The 26,952-nt window shown below is 44.4% G+C and overlaps 2 protein-coding genes across 2 annotated transcripts in view; one reads left to right on the top strand and one right to left on the bottom strand.

Annotated features, from left to right (window-relative positions):
• The window catches only part of ncana (neurocan a), a 75,648-nt gene extending 71,443 nt beyond the window's left edge, over positions 1–4,205 (top strand). The window contains exons 15-16 of the mRNA XM_063219494.1: positions 2,398–2,580; positions 2,839–4,205. Coding sequence (XP_063075564.1) covers positions 2,398–2,580; positions 2,839–2,957 — 302 coding nt within the window. The 3' untranslated portion in view covers positions 2,958–4,205. The remainder of the gene's footprint in view (positions 1–2,397; positions 2,581–2,838) is intronic.
• Positions 4,206–9,906: 5,701 nt separating this feature from the next.
• On the bottom strand, positions 9,907–17,211 carry tm6sf2a (transmembrane 6 superfamily member 2a). Its single transcript, XM_063219424.1, has 10 exons — positions 16,777–17,211; positions 16,147–16,250; positions 15,184–15,281; positions 14,824–14,927; positions 13,464–13,546; positions 13,074–13,198; positions 12,762–12,863; positions 11,812–11,904; positions 11,532–11,651; positions 9,907–11,136 (listed from the first exon to the last, which is right to left on the bottom strand). The coding sequence occupies exons 1-10, from the start codon at positions 16,872–16,874 to the stop codon at positions 10,897–10,899; spliced, it is 1,167 nt and encodes a 388-aa protein (XP_063075494.1). The 5' UTR covers positions 16,875–17,211; the 3' UTR covers positions 9,907–10,896.
• Between the last annotated feature and the right edge of the window lie 9,741 nt (positions 17,212–26,952).

Raw genomic sequence — 26,952 nt, 5'->3', positions numbered from 1 at the left:
GCCCCACGATACGATACGATACGATACGATGCGATCGTTGGCCGCAAGATCGATACATATCGATTATCATTCACACCCCTAGCCCCAAGTAGTCATAGCCTGACTGTGCACACCCTCTTGCTCATGCTGGCACCACCGCAGTTCATTTGTAAATACAGCTCTGTGTTCTGTAACCTAAGTGGATATTGATCTCCAGCCGCATCACTTTCCCCTATTGTGCTCGATCATCTGTGTGGAGATGCTGATTTCATGTTGGCTCCCCTTCTGCTGACAGAAATCAATGCAGATAGTACAAAAGATGACAAAACGCCATAACTAGATGGGTAGCAATGTAATAAAAAAACATTGATGTCTCGTGTCATACAAGGAAAATATATGCAAAATAAACATAAACACACTGGTATAATAATGCCATTTATTTAAATATAGCATGCTCTGAGAGCAGAGACTTTAGACAGAGGTCAGGACTAGAATCCTGTAACTGAGTACAAAGCCCAGTCTTGTCATTATGGTTTCCCCACGCAAACTACAAAGGAGCCCACATGCGAGGGAAGAGGCAGAGCAGGGAAAGGGCCTTACCATCTCTGGGGTTTCAATGTCGCCAGGCATCAAAAGCCGCTGTGTTCATTACAAGGCACTTCCTGCACGACATAAGGTCCACTATTCTACGGCTCGTAATTAAGACACACTCGCCGGCAGCAGTACAAAGGGAATGGCTAAGGTATACAGTACAACTTTGATGTCAATACATGGGAACCAGAGGTTGCCAATGGAGCATTTGAGCATGCAGTGTAGGGGCTGGTTTGAGGAGAACCACCTCTATGTACACAGATCCTCTGGAATGCTGCTCTTTTGTCAGGGAGATGTCTCCTCTGTGGCACATTCCAATTGGCATTGCTTTGGGTGTTAAATTAAACTCTCACTGTCTTTCTCTGAAGACCTAATGTCTGCATGTCATTTCACCTTCTTTGAGCCATCCACAGATGTCTGCCGCTACCCATGTCAGACATTGATGGGCAGCATTTGACACCCTCGCCCACCCACAAACCCTGTCATGGGTCTTGACTCCAAATTACAGAGCTCTGTTTTTTTCTTCAATTCCCACGTTTTCCTTACTTTGCTCAACCTAGTGGGAGGTTTTGTCCTTTTGAATTAATCAGTCAAGTCAATGTTGGCTCCCCTGTATTTATGGAACAGCAGCTAGTATCTTCCTGGATATATACAGACATGAATATTCAGAGAGAGAGAGAGAGAGAGAGAGAGAGAGAGAGAGGGAGAGAGAGATAGAGACAGAGAGAGAGTTAGAGAGAGAGAGAGACTGAGAGAGAGAGAGCAAAAGGCAGAATGTAAATGTGTAATGTAAATTAGAAGTTGGAGAGAGAGAGAGAGAGGGAGGGAGAGATGGTGTGTAGGCCTACAAAGAGCAGAATGTAAATGTGTAATGTAAATTAGAAGTTGGAAGAGGGGCCTTTACGGAAATGTCAGCAGTGCAAAGTAAAGACTCTGGGCCTCCTGGGGCCTCTGCTGGAGGGGAGCCTGTAGGTCCTTGGCCCGTCTCTCTGTCTTCGGCTCGCTTACACACATGGAGCGTATGGGCCTTAATGTGCCTCTCTGCAGGGTGCCTCTCCACGTGCAGGGAGTCAGGGCACCTTCCGGACACCTCTCAGGACACCTCTCTTCAGGGGGCAACGAGAGCTGAAGCGGCCTCCTGCTGTGTACACCTGTCAGACAGGCGGACGTCTATGTAACACAAGTGCAGCAGATCTACTAATACACCACGTTCAAGCGGGATAATGATCAAGATGACTAGGCATGAAATGTGGATCCTTAGGGACGTCTTTTGGAAGCCACCTTTAGATTCAAGGCATATTCTCGTTAGGGATTTTTATTATGGCTATTTTTTTTTATTTGTATTTATTATCAGGGCAGTACGTGCATATGCTCTGCTTAAACGGCCAGCACATGGCTGCATTTGTAGTATAGCCATCAGTAAATGTTTACATCAAGACCATCTTAATTGTGGAAGGTATAGGGATATGGTATTTAGACATTTTGTGACATTTAGTATACTGTATGTATTTGCTTGAATCCGTGAAAGTCACATTTAGGCTTAAGTTCAGTGGTAACACTTTACAATAAGGCTACGTGAGTAATGACAGTTCAGTTACAGTATTTAATTCCTTATTTTTCCCCCATGCCTGTCCATTTTTTCTAAACATTTGATTTCCATCAGGTTTCGCTGAATTCTGAAACATGATTAGAATGAATTTCGTTCTTTTGCCTGTCAGACCAACCACTAGTAGTGACACATGGCACTTCAGTCTTAACTTCTAACAGGATGTTTGAAATATTGCGGCGTGATTGTCTAAATGTAACTTTTTTGTCTGAAATGTGCAGTGCTTTGCGGGACTCCACCGACTGTTGAAAATGCTCATCTGGTGGGCCGGCGACGGTCCCACTATGACATCCATGCCACGGTGCGCTACCAGTGTGTGGAGGGCTTCTTCCAGAGACACATTCCCACCATTCGGTGTCGCGCTAATGGGTCCTGGGAGAGACCTAAAATCATCTGCACAAAGTGTAAGAGACATGACTCTTTTAACCGTCTCCTTGTTCTTAATAATAAACAAAAAGATTAACCCCGTAAGACACGGCATTAATAAATTAGCTGTTACATGTAATGTCTATTACAGCGTGCCACAGGAGGTACGGCACGCATTAAGGGGCTACACAGTTTTGTTCGAAATTTGGTACATGAAACAACAACAATTTAGGGGATCAGGCATGAATTGGACGCTATATACATGGTGATTTTGGCATGTCTTTCTCTATTGACAGCACGCCGGTCCCACCGCTACCGCCGCCAGCACCACAGATCACACCACGAGCACCGCAGACACCGCCGGCACGGGGGCGGAGGCCACCGAGGTCGTGACGAGGGCCACGCTCGCTACTGAACCAAACACCGGCGCCAGCAATGTGACACCACTTCCTGCTCACCGGGTACCTTGGTACCCGGCTTGATGGCCGAGGGGGACATGATATGGAGAAAAAGAAAGCATATGGCCTGATATGGCAGGCGGTTTCCTATGTTTGACAACCTGTTTTGTTACTCCTAGTCTTTACCTCTCCCCCATTCAGTCTTTGACTCATTTTCCCTCCTTCCCTCTCTCTGTCCTGCCCCATGGGGTGTCTTCTACTTCCCATTCGTTTGAATGTACCTGGAGTTTTGAGCGTATTAACATAACTAATTTTTACTCAAGACGCCAATAAGCAACTTAACACCTGTACTGCACACCTCGGGCCTATACTGCAAAGCTGGTTCAGAATTAAACCAGGTTAAGTTGAGTTCAGTTCTTAAGAAAATGAGGACTCCAGGCTCTTCTACGTATTAGATGATTTACCTCTTCACTTAACCTGGTTTACTCCTGAACCAGCTTTGTTGTATAGGCCTCTCATGTTTGTGAACGCCCATCGTAGTTCAGTTCCTGTGGAAACCCCTCAGGCAAGATCCTAGTGGTAACATCATGCCCCGTCTACTAAACGGCATTGCCACTGGCTGCCTGCGGATGAAGCTCTGTACTCTATTTTAGTGGCATCATAACATTTTGTTTCCATTATAGATAAATGTCCTCTGTAGTGTGATACAATGACATAATTTAACTCCTCTCTCCAAAGGGACTCAACATCTCCAAAAGGCATGAAATAACTTGCCCTCTTGGTTATTACGGCAGATTTTGCAAGCTTGGTAATGACACGACTGGTTCATTTTTTTTTTTTCAATTGGACGGCAAAAGGATCCCTGAAGCACTGAATTATTGTTGGCTGTGAGTGTCTTTGTTGTATTAGTTAAGACAGAGCCACAGTCCACATTTAGTATGTCATCACTCAAAGAAAGTAAGTCAAGTTTACTTCAAGTAAGTCAACGTTTTTTTTTCTAGAGGATACAATGAATTGACCAAACATTGAGAAATTGTGTTTTGAAACACTGTTAAATCGGCAGTATGCTTTGAATTCCTGACCTGCTGACTATGTTTTTGTAGAGGGCTCAGAAGATGTGTGTCATGTGTATGAGATAATGATATAATGGTCTCTGTTGAACTTTATCAGCAGGTACTTGTTTGGTTTTTGGTACGGTTGTTGAGCACTCACTTTTTGACTTTATGTGAAAATAATAATTCCATGCAGTCCCTGACATATGTGTGTTGGCGCACACACGCACACACACAACGCACACACGCGCGCGCGCGCATACACACACGCATACACACACATACACACACACACACACACACATACACACACACACACACACACACACACACACACACACACACACACACACACACACACACACACACACACACACACACACACACACACACACACACACACACACACACACACACCTAAGGTGCAAATCTTCAGCTCATTGATCAGCTTTTTCACATGTCCTGTTCTAAATGTCAGACTTTTCTGTCTAGTCTAAAGGTGATGATCTGATAAAACTACTTGTGACAAATCCATCCTCTTTTTAACTTCTTGCGATTTGCATCTTTGTTTTTATTCTGTTAGTTTAATTCAGTTATTCTACTGTATAGGCTTGGGATAAAGAACAACATTAACCAGGAGTGAATTTCTTCTCTGTAAATACTGTGATATTTGCTGTTCTTTGTTATGGTTGTATTCACGATTAGGTACCCTAGATTGTGTTCATTTAGTTCTCTGCCACCTTGCCTCCTTGACCAACGCCACATCTAACAGAAACAATAAAAATTCCCATTCTCCACTGGTACAGACCACCTAACCATACTCACATACAAAGTAATATTCTACACAGATACTCACAGAATACACACCATCGCCAGGCACCACAGTGTCAAGCTCTTTTCCACTACCGGTTTTCTGGTAGGCCTACAGCTCGACACAACGCAAGTCGGCCGCCACTTTTTGCTTTTGGATTGGGCATGACACAGCCTACCAGAAAACCGGCAGTGGAAATGAGCCTATAGTGGGTGCTACACAGGAAGAGACACAGCTGATCTGGTGACTTTGACTGGTGGCAGTGTATAGGAAGAATAATGCTTCATCTGTGATGCCTTTGTTCCTTTATAATGTTTGTTATTCTACTCTGTCTTCTCCACACCACAACAAGCTCTCCTCTAGTGCTGAAGAGAGCTCTGCTTTGTGGGACGGAGGAGAGCGATGAATGTAGTCTCTGGGGGTTTTCATCTTTTTTGGTATTTTTCCTATTCTCTATTCTTCTTGTTGCTGTGTTACATTCTTTATTAAGCGGGGGGAAAAAACAAACAATAAAGCTGATTGGATCAGTACTGTCTCTGAGTAATGAGATTTTATAAGATATTTACCTCATCAATGCTTGATTCATTATGTTTAAAAAGAATGATTTATCGTATTTGTTTCATCACACAACAGTTTAGTCGTACCATTTTCTATTTGAGAATTAACAGTTACGTATTGTGTAACTGAAAAACAAGATTGGTCCGTGCAAGATGTTATGTGAAATGCCAACTATTTGGTTGTGAAATAGTTGAAAACTACTACAAACAACCAGTGTGACATCATGTACTGGCCTATCGTGGGATATGACATTATTGCATGAATGCAATGAATTTGAAGGAGTGTACCATGTAAGGTCGTCCCTGCATAAGGCACAACAAGGGGTAGTAAGCCTGCAGCTATGCACACACACGCACGCACGCACGCACGCACGCACGCACGCACGCACGCACGCACGCACGCACGCACACACACACACACACACACACACACACACACACACACACACACACACAAGATAAGATAGATGATGTTTCCGGACAGCCTGCCGACCTCTCTCTCCCTTTGGTGGATGAATACACACCCTGTGCACAGATCACTGACACAGATTACAAGAGGGAATTTTTCAATGTTGAGAGTATATGATTTAGATGCATTTCCATACCCCTTGGAGCTGTTTTCAACTGATAGGAATTATCTACATTCTCCTTTGCATTGAGCTGTGTTCCACAGTAGCACTTATCTACTTCAGATGCCCCAATACTTATTCACTGTCTTACTGTACTTACTAAATTCCTGCCTTGTTTTTTTCCCCACTTTTTCTTGCTCTGTCATTCTCTGCCTCCTTGAATAGTCTTTGTAGTTGCACACCTATTTGTTCCTTACCGTGACAACCTAGGGCGAAGAACTGATGGCGAATTGAAAGGCTTTTTGCTCTTGATGGTTCTGGATTTATCATTACTCAAGTCACCTCCCCCATTGTTTTCCTGATTGAAGAGCTCTTTTCCAAAATGAGATATAGTCATTTTATAGAATGTTGGGAAATTGACATTTCTGTATTGGGCATTCCATTGAATTGCATTAAAAATGCATTTTATAGAGGTTTAAAAAGCATGTTCTCAAAACATTTGAATGGCAAGAATTCACACATAGATGATAGGACTACTTATCAGTCAATTCCAATATTAAAATGCAAAAAGTAAAAAATGGTGGATATAGCGTTTTGGAAAAAAGCTCTTCTTGTGCTCCCAAAAATGTTGTCCATAGCATCACACACTCCAAGAAGCAATGTGTATGTGTGTGTGTGTGTGTGCGCGCATGCGCGTGTGCGTGCGCGTGTGCGTGTGCGTGTGCGTGAGTGTGACTGTGTGTGCGGTACGCGCACATGCATGCTTGTGTGTGCGTACATGTGTGCGTGCGTGCGTGTGTGTGGAAAGGTAAGTAAATATGATTCATGATTTTCACATAAAAACATAGTCTATCATATCTTAGGTGGCCAAGATATTCTCATCTTTATTCTCTACTGTCCCCCTCCATTTCTCATTTAGAATGTCCTATTGGAGCCAGAGCTTTAGGGTGGCTTTATACTATTAAAACATTTGTTGTCTGTCATTCACAAAGCTCACTCTACTTTGTCAGTGGGCATTATTATTTCCAGAGGTAGTACAGCAGGGTAAACTAAATATGCATGCAACTGAAACCTCTGGCAGGGTAAAAGTCAGACAATTCTACTTCATGCCTGCAGAGAGAGAGGAAAGCTTTTCTACCTTTTCTAACAGAAAACTACAATACAGTCATACTGAATAATTAACTGATAACTTGACTTTGGTAACCAATCTGGTCTGATATCATGGGCCTATACTACAAAGCTGGTTCAGGATAAGTTAAGGATAAGGTAAGAGGTAAATCATCTAATACAAGTGCTTTTCTTAAGAAAATGAGGACTCCAGGGTCTTCTATTAGAATAGATTAGATGATTTACCTCTTAACTTATTTCGTTAGGAAAATGAGGACTCCAGACTTCTCTATTGAACCAGCTTTGTAGTATAGGCCCCATGTCTGCAAGGAAGAGTCTGTTTAAACAGCAGTGAAACTACTCCACTTGGCTTCAGACCTTTGTCTTACAGGCCCACTGGATACTGACCTCATTCTCAGTTGAAAAAGGTCACTTACACATCATACCTGATATATTTGAACAGAATGGACCTAGAGTTGTATTTAGACACATTCTCTCTGTCATGAACCTGAAACAAAACATGCTCAGCAGCATGTAGCCTATGGCATGAAGTGTTATTCCACATGACATATTCTTCAGTTACGCTGCATAGGATAATCCCATTGCAGACAACACATCTCAATCCCTGGCATTTCTGACAGATTGGGAAGGGTGTTCGGTTATGATCATCACGAAAAAAGATTTACACAGCAAATTGCATTGTTTCAACTTACAATGCATCCTCAAGGTTGGATTTCACAGCCGCCTTTCATATCCGTGCCTGAATTCTTAGACACATCAAGCGTATACGGCTGGTTGTAACGCATGGCTATTTGCCAAAACTGCTGTAAGGTTGGAGCGTGGTGGAATGCCATGCTGATGAAAGGAGCTTCCCCACAGTCTCCTGCTTTGTTTTCCGCCAACCACCACCTTTTTTATTTTCGGCTGCTAATGAGCGAAGTCACAAATCCAGTGGCCCGGGGCTGTCGAGATCAGAGACGCCGTTCCCACAGCTACCACCCACTCTCATTAGAAACGGGGGACTGAGCTCATCCCTCTGATCCACTTGCTCAAACACACGCATGCACGCGCGAACACATGCGCCCTCGCACACAAACACTCACACACACACACACTCACACACACACACACACACACACACACACACACACACACACACACACACACACACACACACACACACACACACACACACACACACACACACACACACAGGTGTGCAGTGCACACACACACACACACACACACACACACACACACACACACACACACACACACACACACACACACACACACACACACACACACACACACACACACAGGTGTGCACACACACACACACACACACACACACACACACACACACACACACACACACACACACACACACACACACACACACACACACACACACACACACACACAAAAGATGAACTTGATGACTTTCAAACGTGGTTAAACACACACAGAAAAAATACTGCGCATTCATATACAAAAAACACATACTGACATCTGTTGGGTCTATTGGTTAACATGACAAGAATATGGCATTTTCCAGTATGAGATTCACCAGGATATTTCTCTCCTTGTTATCCCCTTGCTCCCATACATACTGTATTCTATCTACAGTATAGGTACTTAGCGCCACCTGAAGGACGATACATGTAAGGGCACCTGTCCTGGCAGCAAGAGTGAGATTGTAGTCAGGGAAGCTGACAAGGGGGAACAAAGGGGTCACTTGTCCCGGGATCAAGGAGAGAGAGGGCCCAGAATTGGATTCTCATTACATTGTATGTATTGGGTTTGGGGCCCTTTCAGATGTCTTTGTCCCGGGCCCAGCCAAAGCTGTCAGCGCCCCTGATCGCAGCGGTGGGAATGTTTAGATTAAGAGTCCAAAACATTGTGCATGTTTGCCCTTTTGCACTTGTTGTCTATACGTGATCGGGATTGAGTTCACTGACCTGTGTGGCTGCCTCTCCCTTGGGAGTCACAAATGAAGTATGGTCTCTCTTGCTTTCAGGATCAAACAACTTCAAAGTAATTGTGGTACAGTACAACATTACAAAACAGCTCGGTACAGAGCTCAAAACTGTTACAACAAGTGCAGAGCCACTTCCCTCCACTGCCCCAAAGTATAGGCAGCTGGAATACAGTCATATAAGTGGCCAAGTCTGAGCCTGCTGCCATCACATACAACATGAGATTGGCTATGTTTACATGACGTTTTTAATTCCGAATTAATCATTCAGAATTGAATAGTTCCGTCGAGTTTACTTTGATCTTTCATTTAATTCTGAATTGTTATCCGTTTTCAAAGCGGAATTAAGCTTTATTCAGAACGCAAGTGAGTTCATTCTGAATGAAATGTCTCATGTACATGAGGCCATTGTGTCAGCCATCATGGCAACTGGAATTTGTTTGAAATTTATAGAGGGGGAACTAGATGGGTGTCAAAGAGAGGGGGAACTAGATGGGCGTCGTCACTTATGATGAAATGTCCTGCCATTTGGAGTTATACTATATGTTTGAATCATGTCAACCTCTGTCTGACCTAGCTACCGTCTCACTTGTTTTGTTTGAGCAAAGGCAAAGAGAGGGGAGCTGTGTATATAGAGAGGGTGGGAGAGTCTCTGTCCATTTGATAGGATTGATATAATAACAGCTGCTGTCATTGGAGATCAAAGACACCCATACTGACTCTGGATTCCCTCTCACTTTGGGATTATGTGAACTGAAATTGCCATCACATTGGCACAATAACTGTGACATTGCATTAGCTCATGAATGAATTCATAGCAGCACGTAAAATGAATAAAATATGTGATTGTACTGAATAAGCAATGAATTCACACAAACTTGACAGTAAACTCTGGTATGAAAACACAATCACATTTTATTGTTCAAAATAAAAAAGAACAATAAATGACAATGACAACAAAAACTCCCAAGGAAACGTGAAAAGCAAAACCCATCCAGTGATCTCCGCAGTACAGCATTGGAATGGTTCTTTCAGCCTATAGGTGAGAACTGCGTCTGGGCTCGTGCTGTTCTCAACAGCCACTCTTGAGAAATATCCTCTCGCTTTATCTGCCGTTGTTATCTTCACTGATACAGAGTGATCCAGGACTCAGAGCAGGGACCACTGTAGCGACGCAAACGGCACCTTGTTGTCACAGTGGGACGTGCGTGCCACAGAAAAAGAGATTCCAGATGATTACTCAAGGCTGAGGGAGAAGAGGTGAGAGTCCAAACAGATAGGAGCTGCTGCCTTTTTGCTTGAATGAGTCAAGCTTAGAGTGAGATAAATCACTGCCGGTGAAGGAGCGGTGGATGCGGGGTCCATAAGTACACGTTGCATGACATTTCCTTTAGGAAGAGGTCAACTTAGTGTTCTGATGTAAAACGTCAAGCAGGAAGCCAACATCTCAACTAACTGCTGAAGGGATCAGTATGGATCTGGAGCTGGAAGAGGAGTTAGGGCACGAGGCCAGAAACCCCACAAAAGCAGGGCCGCATACACGTACGGTACACATTTAAAAAAATCTTCCACACATGGCCCTGCCGTGGTCTAACGGTAGGACACTGGGTTACTACGCCAGCGACCAAGGTTCAAATCCGGCCAGGGTCATTTGCCGATCCCTCCCTGTCTTCCTCTCCCCACTCATTTCCTGACTATCCTGTCAAGAATAAAGGCGAAAAGTCCCCCAAAAAAATACTTAAGAAAAAAAAATCTTCCACACATTAACACACATGCATGTGCACAAGCACTTGTCCACATACTCTCATGAATACTTCTTCACAGATTTTCTTTCAGCCAATGTTTGCTTGCCCACGTGTCTAGTCTTGCAAGCTGGTGATGGTTACTGGTTTTTCTTTTCCTCGGCAGTTTTTCCCTCGGGCACGACAACATCCTCTTCCTCATCAGCTTGTCCCTCGGATATGAAGTAGGCGGGGTCGAAGGTACACCTCAGGGCAAGCAGAATAGGCACCGCGGTGTACGCAATGTTGAGGGCCATCACCACTCGCCAGGTGTCTGAGGGGACGCGGTAGGTGAAGGGGGTGCGAGAGTGCAGGGAGCCCCCAATGTGGCAACACTGCGTCTGGAGGGAGAAGCAGAGGAATAGAGACATGAGCAAATGGCCATCGGGAGAGAAACATGCACCTGATGATTGACTCTTCAGTTAACGGCATGATTCTGCATGGCATAGAGTAGACTCAGTAGAGTAACTTTATTGATCCCGGGGGGAAAGTAGCTTACATAAATACATATAATTCCCACACGGACATTTCAGGACACATACACACACACTGGCATGGCGAAGTAGTTACCTGAATTTAAAAAAAAAACAAAAAAACATGCACATCTGTTTCAAAAAGTTTTGGGTGCAGGACATTGAAAAGAAAGTCCGCACACCAAGCTCCCGTTTCTTTTCATTTAATAGTGACGTTACCCGAAACGAGAGCTGGGTGCGCAGACTTCATTAGAACTAGTTACCTGAGCCATAGCTCCGGCAAAGAGAAGAGTCCAGTCCAGCATCCAACTGCATCCTGGTTTGTTCAGACCATACACACATGCAGCCATGAGAGGGAAGGCATAGAAAAGGAACGCCAGCATCTGTAAGGACCACATTTCAGTGGCGTTAGGTTAGCTCATAACAACGGTAGCAATGATATTTACATGTGTGGATATTTCTGTATGACGACATGATTTCTGCAAAGTCAACTGACATTGTGCACAAAAACAGTGTTGGAAAATGCTATATTTTCTGACCCACCATGACTTTAGGAAAAGCCACACCGTCCTTGAGGTAGGGTTCATACTTGTAGATGTAGGTGAAACAGACATCCAATCGACAGTCTAGCACCACCTGCATAGAATGGGATGTATAGGAGAGCAAATTTACACCACGTTAACAGAGTGTTGCATTGCATTGTTAGTGTGCTATGTATACCATAGCAGCATCATAATGGGTACCGTACCAACATGTGAAATGTACTATTTATTATTATTTTTTTTAAACCTTTACTACCATAGAGCTACACTACTAGAACCTTGCCCAGACTCTTCAGCAACACATTGCAGCTCTGTCATTCTGGCAATAACAAATTCATGACAGGGGCAGGGAAAGCAATGGGAGAGAGACAGGGAAGGATCAGGAAATGACCACAGGTCGGAGTCGAGCAAAGGCAGTAGCCACGACGAGGGCTGACAGGGGGTGTGACTAAAGACATGATTTCTTTTCAAGGGCTTTTTCAACTTTATTTAGACAGGACAGTGAAGAGTGAGACAGGAAGCAAGTGTGTGTGAGAGAGAGAGAGAGAGAGAGAGAGAGAGAGAGAGAGAGAGAGAGAGATGGGGGAGGATAGGGAAAAAAAAAGCCCGGATCGGGAATAAAACTCGGGTCGCCCGCGCAGCAGTCTAGTGCCCAGCTGATTAAGCCACAGCTGGGAAAATAAATGATTTATTTTTAATTAAAACATTTTCTGTCTCTGCCCTAATGAGGTTTATGAACAAAACATTGTGTTCCTGTATGTGTATGGGAGGGACTGGTGATATGGCACTTGGTTCCAAAATCATTCATTTTCATTCAAAAGCTTACTCAGCAAGTTTTTTTGGCATTCTTTCTCTGGACATTGGACATTTACAGCGCCATGCTTTCTCTCTGCAATACTACGGATTCACTGGCCTGTGCTGCCAGCCAATCAGAAGGTTAATAACACTTACAAAAGCCCTGAGCAGTGTGAAGCCCATCCCCAGCAGCAGCAGGAGGGTGAATTGCAGGTCAATCGGCCGGGTCAACAGGCTCCTACTCTGGGCCTCCTCAACCTGGTTCAACAAAGGCAAGTGTAAATAAATAATATATGCATGCCATGCATTGCACAAACACAGACTGTGTGGATGTGTCATCACATGAAATAAACACACACGCACTCATGCACGCACACAAAGCACAGATCATGTACATCTGTAGTATTATTTGAACTTTCAATAAAATCTGTACAGTGTTCTGCAAAGATGTAATGAGCGATCTCATACCTCATCTGCAGAAACGTCTGGCTGTTCTCTTGGTCTGTTGAGGAGCGTTACAGCCGCCCATACTGGCAGCACCAGGAAGGGGATGTTGCGCCAAAAGGCAGGAAGGATACCGCTGCCATATTTACCTGAGATCAATACAAGGAGATTTAACAAAGAAAAAAAAACACGCACATCCTTAGTTGCAGGACCAGCAAAGTCACATAAAAAACTGAAAACAGACTGAATCAGACATCATAGTACACGTCAACGTCAGATTAAAACAAGAGAAACTTTCTTTTCAGTTTTCACATTAATACAAGGAGGAACATAGTATGCTCACTCATGTCCAAATACAGTGGTAAACAGGCATACAGTATGTATTTCAGAATCAGAAGGGACGAGTCTACAAACCAATGACGATTCCAGGGATGAAGACAATCTGATGGGCAATGAATGAGCCCGCCCAGAACAGGCCCACGGTACGGTATGACTGCCTGCATTGAGACAAATATTTACAACAATTCAGTGTGTGTGTGCGTGTGTGTGTGTGTGTGTGTGTGTGTGTGTGTGTGTGTGTGTGTGTGTGTGTGTGTGTGTGTGTGTGTGTGTGTGTGTGTGTGTGTGTGTCCATATTGTCGCTCCACTTGCCCTTGGAAGCTTCTGGAAAGAAATGATTGGTACCGTTTCTTCAAGTTCAAGTTGAAGGTGAAAGCTCGCACATCCAAACGTCTGACCTGGGAGCAGGACCAATAAATAGCCAGATAAAAAAAAAGAGAGAAAAGTCCGCTACAACCAGGATTTCATGCACAGACGTCTGAAGAAGGGTTCTACCCGAAACGTCACAGAAAAAAAATAAAAAATAATTGGGAGCATGAAATCCTGGTTGCAGCAGACTTTTCTATCTTTTTTAACCGTTTCTTCAAGTGTCGTGTATCAGCAGAGATGATCCAGCTATGACCACTTAACACTTCAGTCATTCTTTGCTCCCCTGCTGCATTTCTACCCCCTTGCCTCTAATCTGCAGTGTACTGTACTGTATGTACTGCATGTACATGAGCAACTTATACCCCACACGGGACACACCGCATGCTTTTGCTGCACTGTGGCTTTTCTGGCTTGCAGGCTTTAGACAACAGTGATGGAACTGGACAGGATTCCATCAAACTGACTGACAGATCAAGAGACCTTAGAGGCAAAAAATGATTGGCTTGTCATATTTGGTTCAGAAATGGCTGGATTTTCATAGCGAGCGCTTTATAAATCTGGGAAAATGTGAAGAATCTGACACTGTCATTATGGTGGATGTTTATATCATTATGAATCTTTTTTACACTCCTCCGCCAATTGCAGCACACAGCAAATACACCCGCTGTAAGTGGATAAAGCATGACACACGATAACTCACCTCACTACTAAGTACTAACTACAGATGTATTCTAGGCCTTATATCAGCTTCTGTAAACATGTGACGTGCTGACCTTTGTGAAATATAGCCAAGCAAAGCGCTGTATTCAGGTTACATTACATTACATTTAGCTGACACTTTTATCCAAAGCGACTTATGGTTATTTAGGTACGGGGTATTGGTCACAAGCACTGGAGCAATGTGGGGTTAGGTGCCTTGCTCAAAGACACTTCAGCCATGGATGAAGGTGCTGGTAAGGGTGGGATTTGAACCTGCAATCCTCTGATCTAAAGGACAGCGCTCTAACCATTGACCCATGGCTGCCCCGTACAGGCAGCATACTGTAGTAGCAGGTTACAGCTTTACCTTTGGGAGATGCGTCTGACCATGAGGAGCTGCAGGATGAAATGAACAATGCTGTCCCAGTAGCACATGATAATGCCATAGGATGTAGACAGATATGGCTCCCCCTAAAATACAAAGAGAAACAGACACAGATACAGCTGCAGTTAAATACTGGAGCAGGCAGTGCCAACTGTATGTATTGCATGATGTGCCTCTATTTTGTATAAAAACGGTCCGTGTGCAGGGCCAATGACAGATTTTTTGCCGGGCCCAGGACGTAGTCATCTGACAGGGCCCCCAACCCAATACATACAATGTACAATTCTGTGCCCCTCTCACTGGGCCCAGGACAACATGTGTATGCAAAGTGGTCATTTATACCTTCTTCAAGTAGAAGTTCATGAAACCCTTGATGTAACCGTCCTGTTCCAAAGCATTTGTAAGTCCAACCATGGAGGTGAATGCAAGCTCTGCAAACACTGTAGAACAAAGCATAGGAAGAAAAAAATACAATCAAACACCTCCTGACACACACATGCAAGAGCACATGGACAGACATGCACCCACAAAGATGCACTTATATGGCCGTGCACTTGCCATCACTCACACACACACACACACACACACACACACACACACACACACACACACACACACACACACACACACACACACACACACACACACACACACACACACACACACACACACACACACACACACTTCTCCATCAGTTCATGCCTTTCAGCAATTGATTTGTGCTGCGGACGGCAGGAGTAAGGTAATGAGACTGACTTGCGTGCCCATTTATATTAAGGTCCCCTGAAGGGTGACTTCTATTGATGCTGCCAGCTGAGTTGAGGCAGATAGGGCACGTCTCTAAAGTCTCTGGCCTGCCATAGGGATGGCCAAAGTGAGGGAAAGGGGTCGGGTTACGGACAGCGTAGGCTACACAAATGAGGAATGACAAGTGGATCGATAGGAACCGAGAGGTGACCCTAAAGGGATGGATATGTCCCAGATGAAGATAGATATACAAAGCAGTGCAAAACAGTATCCCGGATCGAGGTTGAACAGCTACTGTTGTGCTTACAATAGAGCTTAGCATGTCACTACAATAGAATAAAGCCAGTAACATACTGTAGCTACATCTGTTTAGCCTATACCGTCCCCTTCCCTCTCTGTCCCTCTCTCTCACACACACACACACACACACACACACACACACACACACACACACACACACACACACACACACACACACACACACACACACACACACACACACACACACACACGCGCGCGCGCATAAATCAAAAGACAGAAGGGTAAAATAAGATATACCATAGAAAAGTGGGTCCAGTTCCTTTACATTTCGCACCATGAGGTATATCAGAAGAAGGACAGTTAGCAGGACCACAGCACCCGCTTGCAGGATCACAGTAGGCCTACAGGAAAGAACTCAAGATTATGAATAGTCCTAGCAGATATAACAGATAGGATCTATTATAATCTGCTAGTGGTATGCTCACCTGAATATCTGACCAGTTTTATCTGTTCAGTTCAGTGATAACTACTAACACACTAAGCTACCCACTCAACAGTATCGAAATCCAGTTCAGCTGATGACTTTACTAAATCCGCAAAAAATATTGCAGCACTAGGCCTACTGCCCCGAATATGCAGATAATTTCAATAAAATTATGGTCAACATTACAAGAAGTTAAGTTGTATGACATGTGCAAAGTCACCACTAATGGTATTTATATTTTAATTAAGCTATAGGCCTTATGCCTGTAATTAGAGTCGTAGGCCTATTTGTCATTTTGTGCGCAACACCAAACGCGCACTCTGCTGGTGAACTCTGGTACGCCACAGATACACACCCCTCATTCAAAAATAATAATTAGGGGAAAACATTGATTTGAGTTTTAAAAGTTAACCCCAAGTTAAGTACAAGAAACAGCATCTTACTCTTGAACAGCCGGGAGGTTGTTCATGGCGTAGAGGACCATCGGCGCCGTCAAAGACAAGACAAAAACTCCAACCTCGTGAGGCGTACGTATTCCCATTTTGCTGTGATTTCACGCAAATTGATTCTGAATTTTAAAGTTTCCCCTCTGTTCACTCGTGTCCTTGCGCAGCAAACGCTAATAAAACAGGAACGTGGGGTAGCCTCCGTCCGAAGCAGGTAAAAGTAGCAGATAGCCTATATATTTCTGTCACTTGGCCTATTAGGCTACTTGCGATGTTCTTAGGGTGTTCTCTTTTGAAATGCTGTCCTCGTGGTATGTCTGATTGACCTACAGTCTCCCTTCAGGCAGAATGCCGCGTCAGGCTATGTGTCAAAGTCCAAGAACTTTGCTACAATACACCCAATAAAATAACTCTTGTGGTCCCCGGGCCTACTAATGGGAGAGCACCTAAAATGAGAGTAGGCCTAACGGCCACCAGAGGGAGCCAATAGGCTGGTTTACTTCGGAGGAAGGCACGGTCAGGCCAACTCATTTAAAATACCATTGTTGTATTTGATTAAATGTGAGGAGTGTAGGCCTATACAAAGGGAAGGCAAAACAAAGCTCGTTATCACTGGGGTGAACGTTCATTGAGTGACAGATCTCAAACAAGAAAGAAAACACTAGATAACCTGCTTGATAAAAAAAATACCTTGCTAAATGATAGGATCTAAAAAATGGTTTTGCCACCCCTCCACGGCCCTCTGTAAGATCAATTTAGTGTTACACCTGAATAGGACTCCAGTGCAAACACTCTGAATACATTTCAAGCGCACATATCCGTAGGCCTACGTAATTCTTATCTTTAAGCAATTCTCAACTATGTGGTGTGATTTTACTCGCAGGAATATGAATTTGCTAAAATGGGCTCCCATAGATCACGTCACTTTTTACAACTTCTAACAATACACAAAGCAATGATCATCATCAAGCTTATTGGTGATGCAAGAATAATAGGCCCCATCAGAAAGAAATATAACTAGGCCTGATTTCCCCCAAGCACATTGAATAATGACTGATTATGATAATATACTACAAATACTTTGAATGATCTCTCTCTTAAACTGTCCTGTCACTGATGTCTGAAAGACTTAAAAAATGTGGAAAAAAAGAACTGAAGTGCTAATGTGGAAAGAAGGACTTGTGCTTGTAGTTCAGTGGAATTGGTTTTGATAGATGGGTGTGAGATGTTTTCATAATTGTATCTCAAGGACCAAAAATTGGGTGTAAACAATGGAGGAAAACTTTTGGGGTTCTGAATTCTGAGGGATACGCGGCTTTGGTTGTAGTTTCTTTGTTTTCTGGGACGCTGAGGAAAGTCTATCCTAAAGCAGGGGTTCCCAAACTTAACCGTGCCAAGGCCCCCCATACCCTGGTAGATTCCAGCCAAGGCCCCCTTCACATGGGCCGTGCCGCACTACTTTTCCTGTGCACCCCCTTTCACAACCATAGTCTAGGCCTGCGAGTCAGTGCCCCACTATAAACTATTAACTAATGGGAATATTATTTAGCTCATTTTTGGTTTATTTTTGGTGTACATTAGTTATTCAATTTCTTCAATAATTCAATTTTATTATTTCCTACCAACTTTCCGCGCCTCCCCCCCCAGCCCCCCCACGTCCCCCCCGGGGGTCCCTGGCCCCCACTTTGAAAACCACTGTCCTAAAGGGCTGAACAAAACAAATGTTGCATCGTTAGGTAGTGACAAGTCAAGGGCATGGCTGTAGCCACGTTTGAGGCCACCGAGGCCTGGACCTCGCTAATTCCGTCAGAGATTTTTTTAATTTATTATTATTTTAACGCCAATAAAGCCCAACTGAAACAAGCATACAAAACTCAAAACCTCTGTGAAACGTCCTTTGCAAACTGTGTTTAGCATCCATGTGCTATGTGTTCTGTTTTTGCCTCTGTGTTCTGTTTTTGCAAGTGAACTTTAATAGCGCGAGTGGTGCGACTCGTGGGAGGGATCGCAACTCAACCGACATCGCAAGTGATGGCGCAATGCAAAATTACAATGCATTCTGGTTAGAAAAATGCATTGAAATGGCAAAGTGTGTATGCGCCATTACGAACGCAGCCATTATATTGCACAATATATTAATTATACATTGTAATGTACATATTTACATATTTCACATTAGGCCTATATACATATAGAAGGGGGGATATATATATATAATATATATATATAAATATGTGTGTGTGTGTGCGTACGTGTGTGTGTGTGTGTGTGTGTGTGTGTGTGTGCGTGTGTGTGCGTGTGTGTGCGTGTGTGTGCGTGTGCGAGTTCATGATCATCAAGTGCAGACCCTTCTATTTACCAAGAGAAATATCCGCCATTCTACTGGTCGCAGTTTACCTCGCCCCTAGCAACACCAACAGCGCCAGAAGCGAGGCACTGAACGAGCTGCATCGGGGAATCAGTGAACAACAAGATGCACACCCAGATGCCTTCACAGTGGTCATGGGAGATTTCAACCACGGAAATCTCAAAACAGTACTTCCAAAATTTCACCAACATGTTAACTTTCCAACAAGAGGACAAAACACCCTGGACTTTGTTTATACCCCAAAACAAGGAGCATACAAGGCAAAGCCCATCCCCCACATCGGCCTATCAGACCACCTAACGATTCTGCTACTGCCAGCCTACAGACAAAAGGTAAAACTCACCAAACCAGCTCTGAAGGAGGTGAGAAAATGGCCAGAGGGAGCCGTGTCACGACTACAAGACTGCTTTGAAACCACAGATTGGGACATGTTCAAAACAGCTGCCACCCACAGCAACCACATTGACATTGAGGAGTACACAGACACCGTGACCTCCTACATCACAAAATGCATTGACGATGTTACAGAAATAAAACGCATCACCACCAGGGCCAACCAGAAGCCATGGTTCATAGGAGACGTTCACAGACTGCTGAGGGCCAGAGACAAAGCCTTCAGAGCAGGAGACGTAGCTGGCCTAAAAGCAGCAAGGGCAAACCTGTCCCAGGGCATCAGGAAAGCAAAAAAGGAATACTCAGAAAAAAATAACAACACACTTCAAAGACAGCAGAGATGCACAGAGCCTGTGGCAGGGCATACAGGCCATCACGGACTATAAGCCCGCACCACGAAGCTGTGACAACAACACCTCTCTGCTAAATGACCTGAACAGTTTCTTTGCCCGTTTTTGAAGCACAAAATGACACTCATCCACAGAAAACTCCCCCTCCCCCCCATGATCAACCCCTGTACCTGTCCTCTGCCAGTGTGAAGAGGACACTGGCCACCATCAACCCACGCAAAGCAGCTGGCCCAGACAACATACCTGGCCGAGTGTTGAAGGATTGTGCAGAAGAGCTGAAGGATGTCTTCACAGACATCTTTAACATCTCTCTGGAGCAAGCAGTCATCCCATCACTTTTCAAAGCTGCTACCATCATACCCGTGCCGAAGAAATCATCACCATCATGCTTCAATGACTACCGTCCTGTAGCACTGACGCCATAATCATGAAGTGCTTCGAACGGCTATCCTGTCACACATCAAAGCCACCCTAACCCCCCACCCTGGACCCCTACCAGTTCGCATACCGAGCCAAGCGATCCACGGAGGATGCAATCTGCTCTGCCCTCCATCCAGCCCTCACCCACTTGGACAATAAAGACTCATATGTGAGAATGCTGTTCATTGACTTCAGTTCAGCATTCAATACCATATTACCACAACAACTCATCAGAAAACTGGACAAACTAGGTTTCAGCTCCTCCCTCTGCAACTGGCTGCTGGACTTCCTGATGCAGAGATCACAAGCAGTACGGGTATGGAATAACACCTCAAGCACCCTGACCCTGAGCACGGGGGCTTCGCAAGGTTGTGTTCTCAGCCCCCTGCTGTTCACGCTGCTGACACATGACTGCACAACGACCCACAGCACTAACCATCTAGTGAAGTTTGCGGATGATACAACACTGGTGGGCCTCATCACTAAGGGCGATGAGACCCTCTACAGAGAAGAAGTAGACCTGCTGGCCAGATGGTGCAAAGACAACAACCTCCTGCTGAATGTCAACAAGACAAAGGAGATTGTTGTCAACTTTCAGAGGGTCCAAAAACAACTGCCACCACTGACCATCGACGGTGATGCTGTGGAGAGAGTGAGCAGCACCAAGTTCCTTGGAGTGCACATCAGCGACGACCTCTCTTGGACCACCAACACTACATCACTGGCGAAGAAGGCCCATCAGCATCTCTACTTCTTGCGCAAACTAAAGAAGGCAAGTGCTACACCCTCCATCATGACAACATTCTACAGAGGAACCATAGAGAGCGTCGTGTCCAGCTGCATCATAGTGTGGGGAGGAAGCTGCACGGAGAAAAACAGGAAGACACTCCAGCGTGTTGTGAACACAGCGAAGAAGATCATTGGAGTACCACTCCCCTCCCTGCAGGACATTTACACCGCATGCCTCACCCGAAAAGCACTGATGATCATCCAGTGTTTCCCACAGAAATTTTGGAAACTATGGGGGCAGCCGGGGTTTATTTTGTCCGGGGGGGGGGGGGGTCCTTCTCACACGGGCCTTTTTTTTTGGGGGGGGGGTGTATTCTTGCGGCGTAAATGCAAAACGGCAAAACAATGACTACAGTATGACATTGGCGCATGGAGAAACTGTAGGCCTGGGCCTATATTTCAGCCATTTATATTTTGAGAAATAAGGCTACATAAGATTTTATGTTTCAAGAAGGAGGCCGCACCTTGCATAGTAGTGTTTTTATTGCACAGACGCGTTTCGGCGTGTGCCTTCTTCAGTGTGCAACTGAAGTGTTGCACACTGAAGAAGGCACACGCCGAAACGCGTCTGTGCAATAAAAACACTACTATGCAAGGTGCGGCCTCCTTCTTGAAACATTGAATTTGAAATTTGGGCCAGCACCCTCAGAGGTTAAATAATTAAGAGTGACGCCTGCTCCAAGAAGAAAATTGACATAAGATTTTACCCATGACTTGTATAATAGTAGTACATTGTCATTGTCAAAAAATGCAGTACAGTGAATAATTTCTGTTTACAACACAGTTTCATTCGTCCCTCATGCAGGGGTCTGGGAAACAATAATAAAACAAAATAGGAGCAGAGATAAGAATTTAAGAGCACTGTGAAATTGTTAACGCATAGACAAAAAGGGTCTTAGAGGGTAGGCTATGCCTTTTCCCCCACACATATCTGTAGGCGTACACATTCTACATGATGGGTGCTGGTAAACATTTGGTATATAAAAGGCACATAGGCCCTATTTCTAAAATATGATGAAGCATTATCATGCCTTCAGTGGTATAGGCTACAAATTAAAAAGGGCTCAGAAATTCACCATTTGTTATGGGTAAATAGTAGGAGAGAGAGAGAGAGAGAGAGAGAGAGAGAGAGAGAGAGAGAGAGAGAGAGAGAGAGAGAGAGAGAGAGAGAGAGAGAGAGAGAGAGAGAGAGATCATTGGATTGGTTAACACCCCTGTTAAAGGATTTATCCGGAGTTGGAACAAGTTTGCCTGATTTTTGCATGTTTGGGATGAAATACAGTCACTCTAGAGCAAAATCAAGGCAAAAGGATGTGTTTTGGGAAAGTTTGATAATATCACGTTAGCCTCGTTAGCCATATCAGCTATGCAATATGAAAGATGCGGGCATCGTTTTTCGGCGGTTACACACATTTCAAAAACACAACATTTTAAAGTCTTGCACAACTCAAAACAACGTCACACGTACCTCATAATATGTTGAGGGTATCCACACATAAACCCAAGTGTCCAAAGCCCTTCATGTAGGCCTATTATTGAAAGGTCTGCAGAATGTGTTTTGTGAAGCTACTACCTTGAGAATATCTAAATTACGGTCAAGACAACTGGGTTTCCATAGCGAGTAACCACAGCTGATGGTGCGACGCACTCGGCAATCTACTTGGTGGACTTAAGTGTCAAATAGTTGTCTTGACCGTAATTTAGATATTCTCAAGGTAGTAGCTTCACAAAACACATTCTGCAGACCTTTCAAGAATACATGAAGGGCTTTGGACACTTGGGTTTATGTGTGGATACCCTCAACATATTATGAGGTACGTGTGACGTTGTTTTGAGTTGTGCAAGACTTTAAAATGTTGTGTTTTTGAAATGTGTGTAACCGCCGAAAAACGATGCCCGCATCTTTCATAATATTGCATAGCTGATATGGCTAACGAGGGTAACGTGATATTATCAAACTTTCTCAAAACGCATCCTTTTGCCTTGATTTTGCTCTAGAGTGACTATATTTCATCCCAAACATGCAAAAATCAGGCAAACTTGTTCCAACTCCGGATAAATCCTTTAAGTGTGACTTCTTCTATGAAGGTTTTTTTTTTTTCAGCTCTCTGGGACAGTAGCACAGCAAAGGCTTTCTATTGTGAGTTTGGGCAATCGTTTTGTCCACAACTGAAGCAAGAAACAGCACAAATTGAAGTGAATTCCATACATGTCAACTACTAACATTTCCCTTACACGTGGCACGCGATGTAAACGCAGTCAGCGATGATGCATGCGATAAGCGATTTGGACGAAGATCCTCGCATATCGGCGTGTCATAACGCATCGTTGCGCAAATGTTCTGTTACTCACCCGATGTTACACGTGTGCACACATGAATCAACTGTAATACCCTTACGGTCACTTCCTAATGCTTTCCCCTCATTCTGTGAGTCTATAGGATGTATTTACTCCAGGAGGAAAATGCGAAGGAAATTCAAAATCGTAGGCCTAATTCAAATCGTTTTTTAACAAAAACGGATATCGTTAAAAAAAAAAAAAAAATTAAAAAAAAAAATTTTTTTTTTTTTTTTTTACATTTTCGTAAACTATGGCGGCCAAATTTAAACTATGGCGGGCCGCCATAGTTTCCTCAATGTATGGGAAACACTGTCATCAAAGACACAAGCCACCCTGCACACAAACTGTTCAGCCTCCTGCCCTCTGGAAAGAGGTACAGGCGCCTCCGTTCCTGTACCACCAGGCTTGCAAGCAGCACGATGCATCAAGCAATCAAGATACTGAACACTCAACCCACTCTCCCTTCACTGTCAGCCTCTAGCCAGCCAGGCCACTGACAACGCTCCCCCCCTAATCCCACCACCATATCTGCGACTGAACATTCACCTGCACTACTACATCTGTGACTGAACTTTCAACTGCACTAACTCAAAACATGCACACACACACACACACACACACACACACACACACACACACACACACACACACACACACACACACACACACACACACACACAAGCACACTGCACTTTCTGCACAAAACCCAAACATACACACACTGACACACAACTCATACTCACACACATACACACACACACACACACACACACACATACACAGGTACACACACACACAGACGCACACCGCACTTTCTACCTGCACTAAGCACACACACACACACACACACACACACACACACACACACACACACACACACACACACACGCACACAAAACACATACAAACACACACACACACACACATACTGCTGCTGGTGTATTTAATAAAACCTTTTTTTTAATTATTTATTTTCTTCAAATGCTACTATTACTATGTCAGAACGCTATAAAGGACTTTTAAAAAAAGCACAACAAAATACCTCCTCTTAATGAATGTTCTCTACAAGTCTTCTGTTGTCCAGTCTTGCACTTTAAATGTCTGTATGAGCAATGTCTACGTCCATACTGTCTATGTCCATGTATGAGTACTGTCTATGTCTATACTGTCTATGTCCTTACCTAGATTAGTCTATGTCTGCATGGGAGAGCAAGAAACGCAATTTCAAATTCTTTGTATGACCAGTGCATGTAAAGAAATTGACAATAAACTTGACTTGACTTGACTTGACTTGACTTGTGTGTATGTGCGCGTGTGTATGTGCGTGCTAAGAGTTATTTGTAGCCTATGTGTGTTTGATGCAGGGCTGAACTGGGACCATGAAAATGCGCTGTATTCCCTGTTCCTCATGCAGACAGCACACACACACTATAGGCGAACAGACAGGGAGACAAACCTTAGGTTGCCTTTTGAAACAGACCAGAGGCAGCAAATCTCAGATCAAAGATACTGCATACTAGTTTACACAGGTTACAGCCTGAGCCTCACAAGCGTTGTCATCAGAAGTTTTTCAATGGGTGCAGGACAGACAGCGACCCTTTAAACCATTAAAAACATAAAAAAATAAATAAATATGGATCATTTATATATACATAGCCTATATATATATATTGGTTTCCCAACTTTCAGTGTTTATTTGTGTTAAAATGTGTCTTTCGAAATGTCTATCGTCGGAAAATATGTCGGAACGCACGTACAGTCGGCAACAGCTGTTGCAGATAAGAATGGACAACTTAAGCAATGTATTGGATGTACCAACGAAGACTCTGGAAGAACTAGGAATTCTGCGGCGGCATAGGACTACATCGGACCCGTCTGCATCGCCTACATGCCGACACCGAAAGCGATGCTCCAGAATTAGGAAAAGGGGCAAACGAGGTGGCGTCGAGACACAGCTTGCAGCCAACCCAACTCGTCCAGCAATACCATCAATTCTCTTGGCAAACGTCAGATCTCTGGACAATAAGATGGATGACATACGGCTACTAAGATCAGCGAACAAAACCGTGAGGAACTGCTGCGTTACGGTGTTCACCGAATCATGGCTGAACGACGGCATACCCGATTCGGCTTTACAACTGGAACAACTAACGTGCCACCGAGCGGACAGAGCCCTTGCAGAGAAAAAACGAGGGGGAGGAATATGTGTCTACACACATGATGCTTGGTGCAATAATGCTACGGTAGTACAGAGGCACTGCTCTCCACGAGTGGAGTTCATGATCATCAAGTGCCGACCCTTCTATCTACCCAGAGAAATATCCGCTATCCTATTAGTCGCCGTCTACCTCGCACCCAGCAACAACAACAGCGTCAAAAGCGAGGCACTGAACGAGCTGCATCGGGGCATCAGTGAACAACAAGATGCACACCCAGATGCCTTCACAGTGGTACTGGGAGATTTCAACGACGGAAATCTCAAAACAGTACTTCCAAAATTTCATCAACATGTCAACTTCCCAACAAGAGAACAAAACACCCTGGACCTCGTTTACACAAATCAGAAGAGAGCATACAAGGCAAAGCCCATCCCCCACATTGGATCATCAGACCACACAACGATTCTCCTACTGCCAGCTTACAGACAAAGGGCAAAACTCACCAAACCAGTTCAGAAGGAGGTGAGAAAATGGCCTGAGGGAGCCATCTCACGACTACAGGACTGTTTTGAAACCACAGACTGGGACATTTTCAAAACAGCTGCCACCCACAGCAATCACATTGACATTGAGGAGTACACAGACACCGTGACCTCCTACATCACAAAATGCATCGATGATGTTACAGAAATAAAACACATCACCACCAGGGCCAACCAGAAGCCATGGTTCACAGGAGACGTTCACCGACTGCTGAGGGCCAGAGACAAAGCCTTCAGAGCAGGAGACGTAGCTGGCCTAAAGACAGCAAGGGCAAACCTGTCCCAGGGCATCAGGAAAGCAAAAAAAGAATACTCAGACAAAATAACAACACACTTCAAAGACAGCAGAGATGCACAGAGCCTGTGGCAGGGCATACAGGCCATCACGGACTATAAGCCTGCACCACGAAGCTGTGACAACAACACCTCTCTGCTAAACGACCTGAACAGTTTCTTTGCCCGCTTTGAAGCACAAAATGACACTCACCCACAGAAAACTCCCCCTCCCCCCCATGATCAACCCCTTTACCTGTCCTCTGCCAGTGTTAAGAGGACACTGGCCACCATCAACCCACGCAAAGCAGCTGGCCCAGACAACATACCAGGCCGAGTGTTGAAGGATTGTGCAGAAGAGCTGAAGGATGTCTTCATAGACATCTTTAACATCTCTCTGGAGCAAGCAGTCATCCCATCACTTTTCAAAGCTGCTACCATCATACCTGTGCCGAAGAAATCATCACCATCATGCTTCAATGACTACCGTCCTGTAGCACTGACGCCCATAATCATGAAGTGCTTCGAACGGCTAGTCC

The sequence above is a fragment of the Engraulis encrasicolus genome, chromosome 16 (assembly GCF_034702125.1).
Source record: "Engraulis encrasicolus isolate BLACKSEA-1 chromosome 16, IST_EnEncr_1.0, whole genome shotgun sequence".
In the NCBI taxonomy this organism is placed as follows: domain Eukaryota; kingdom Metazoa; phylum Chordata; class Actinopteri; order Clupeiformes; family Engraulidae; genus Engraulis; species Engraulis encrasicolus.
Note: the sequence above shows the minus strand (reverse complement) of the source record. Positions and strands in the feature narration are given on the sequence as shown.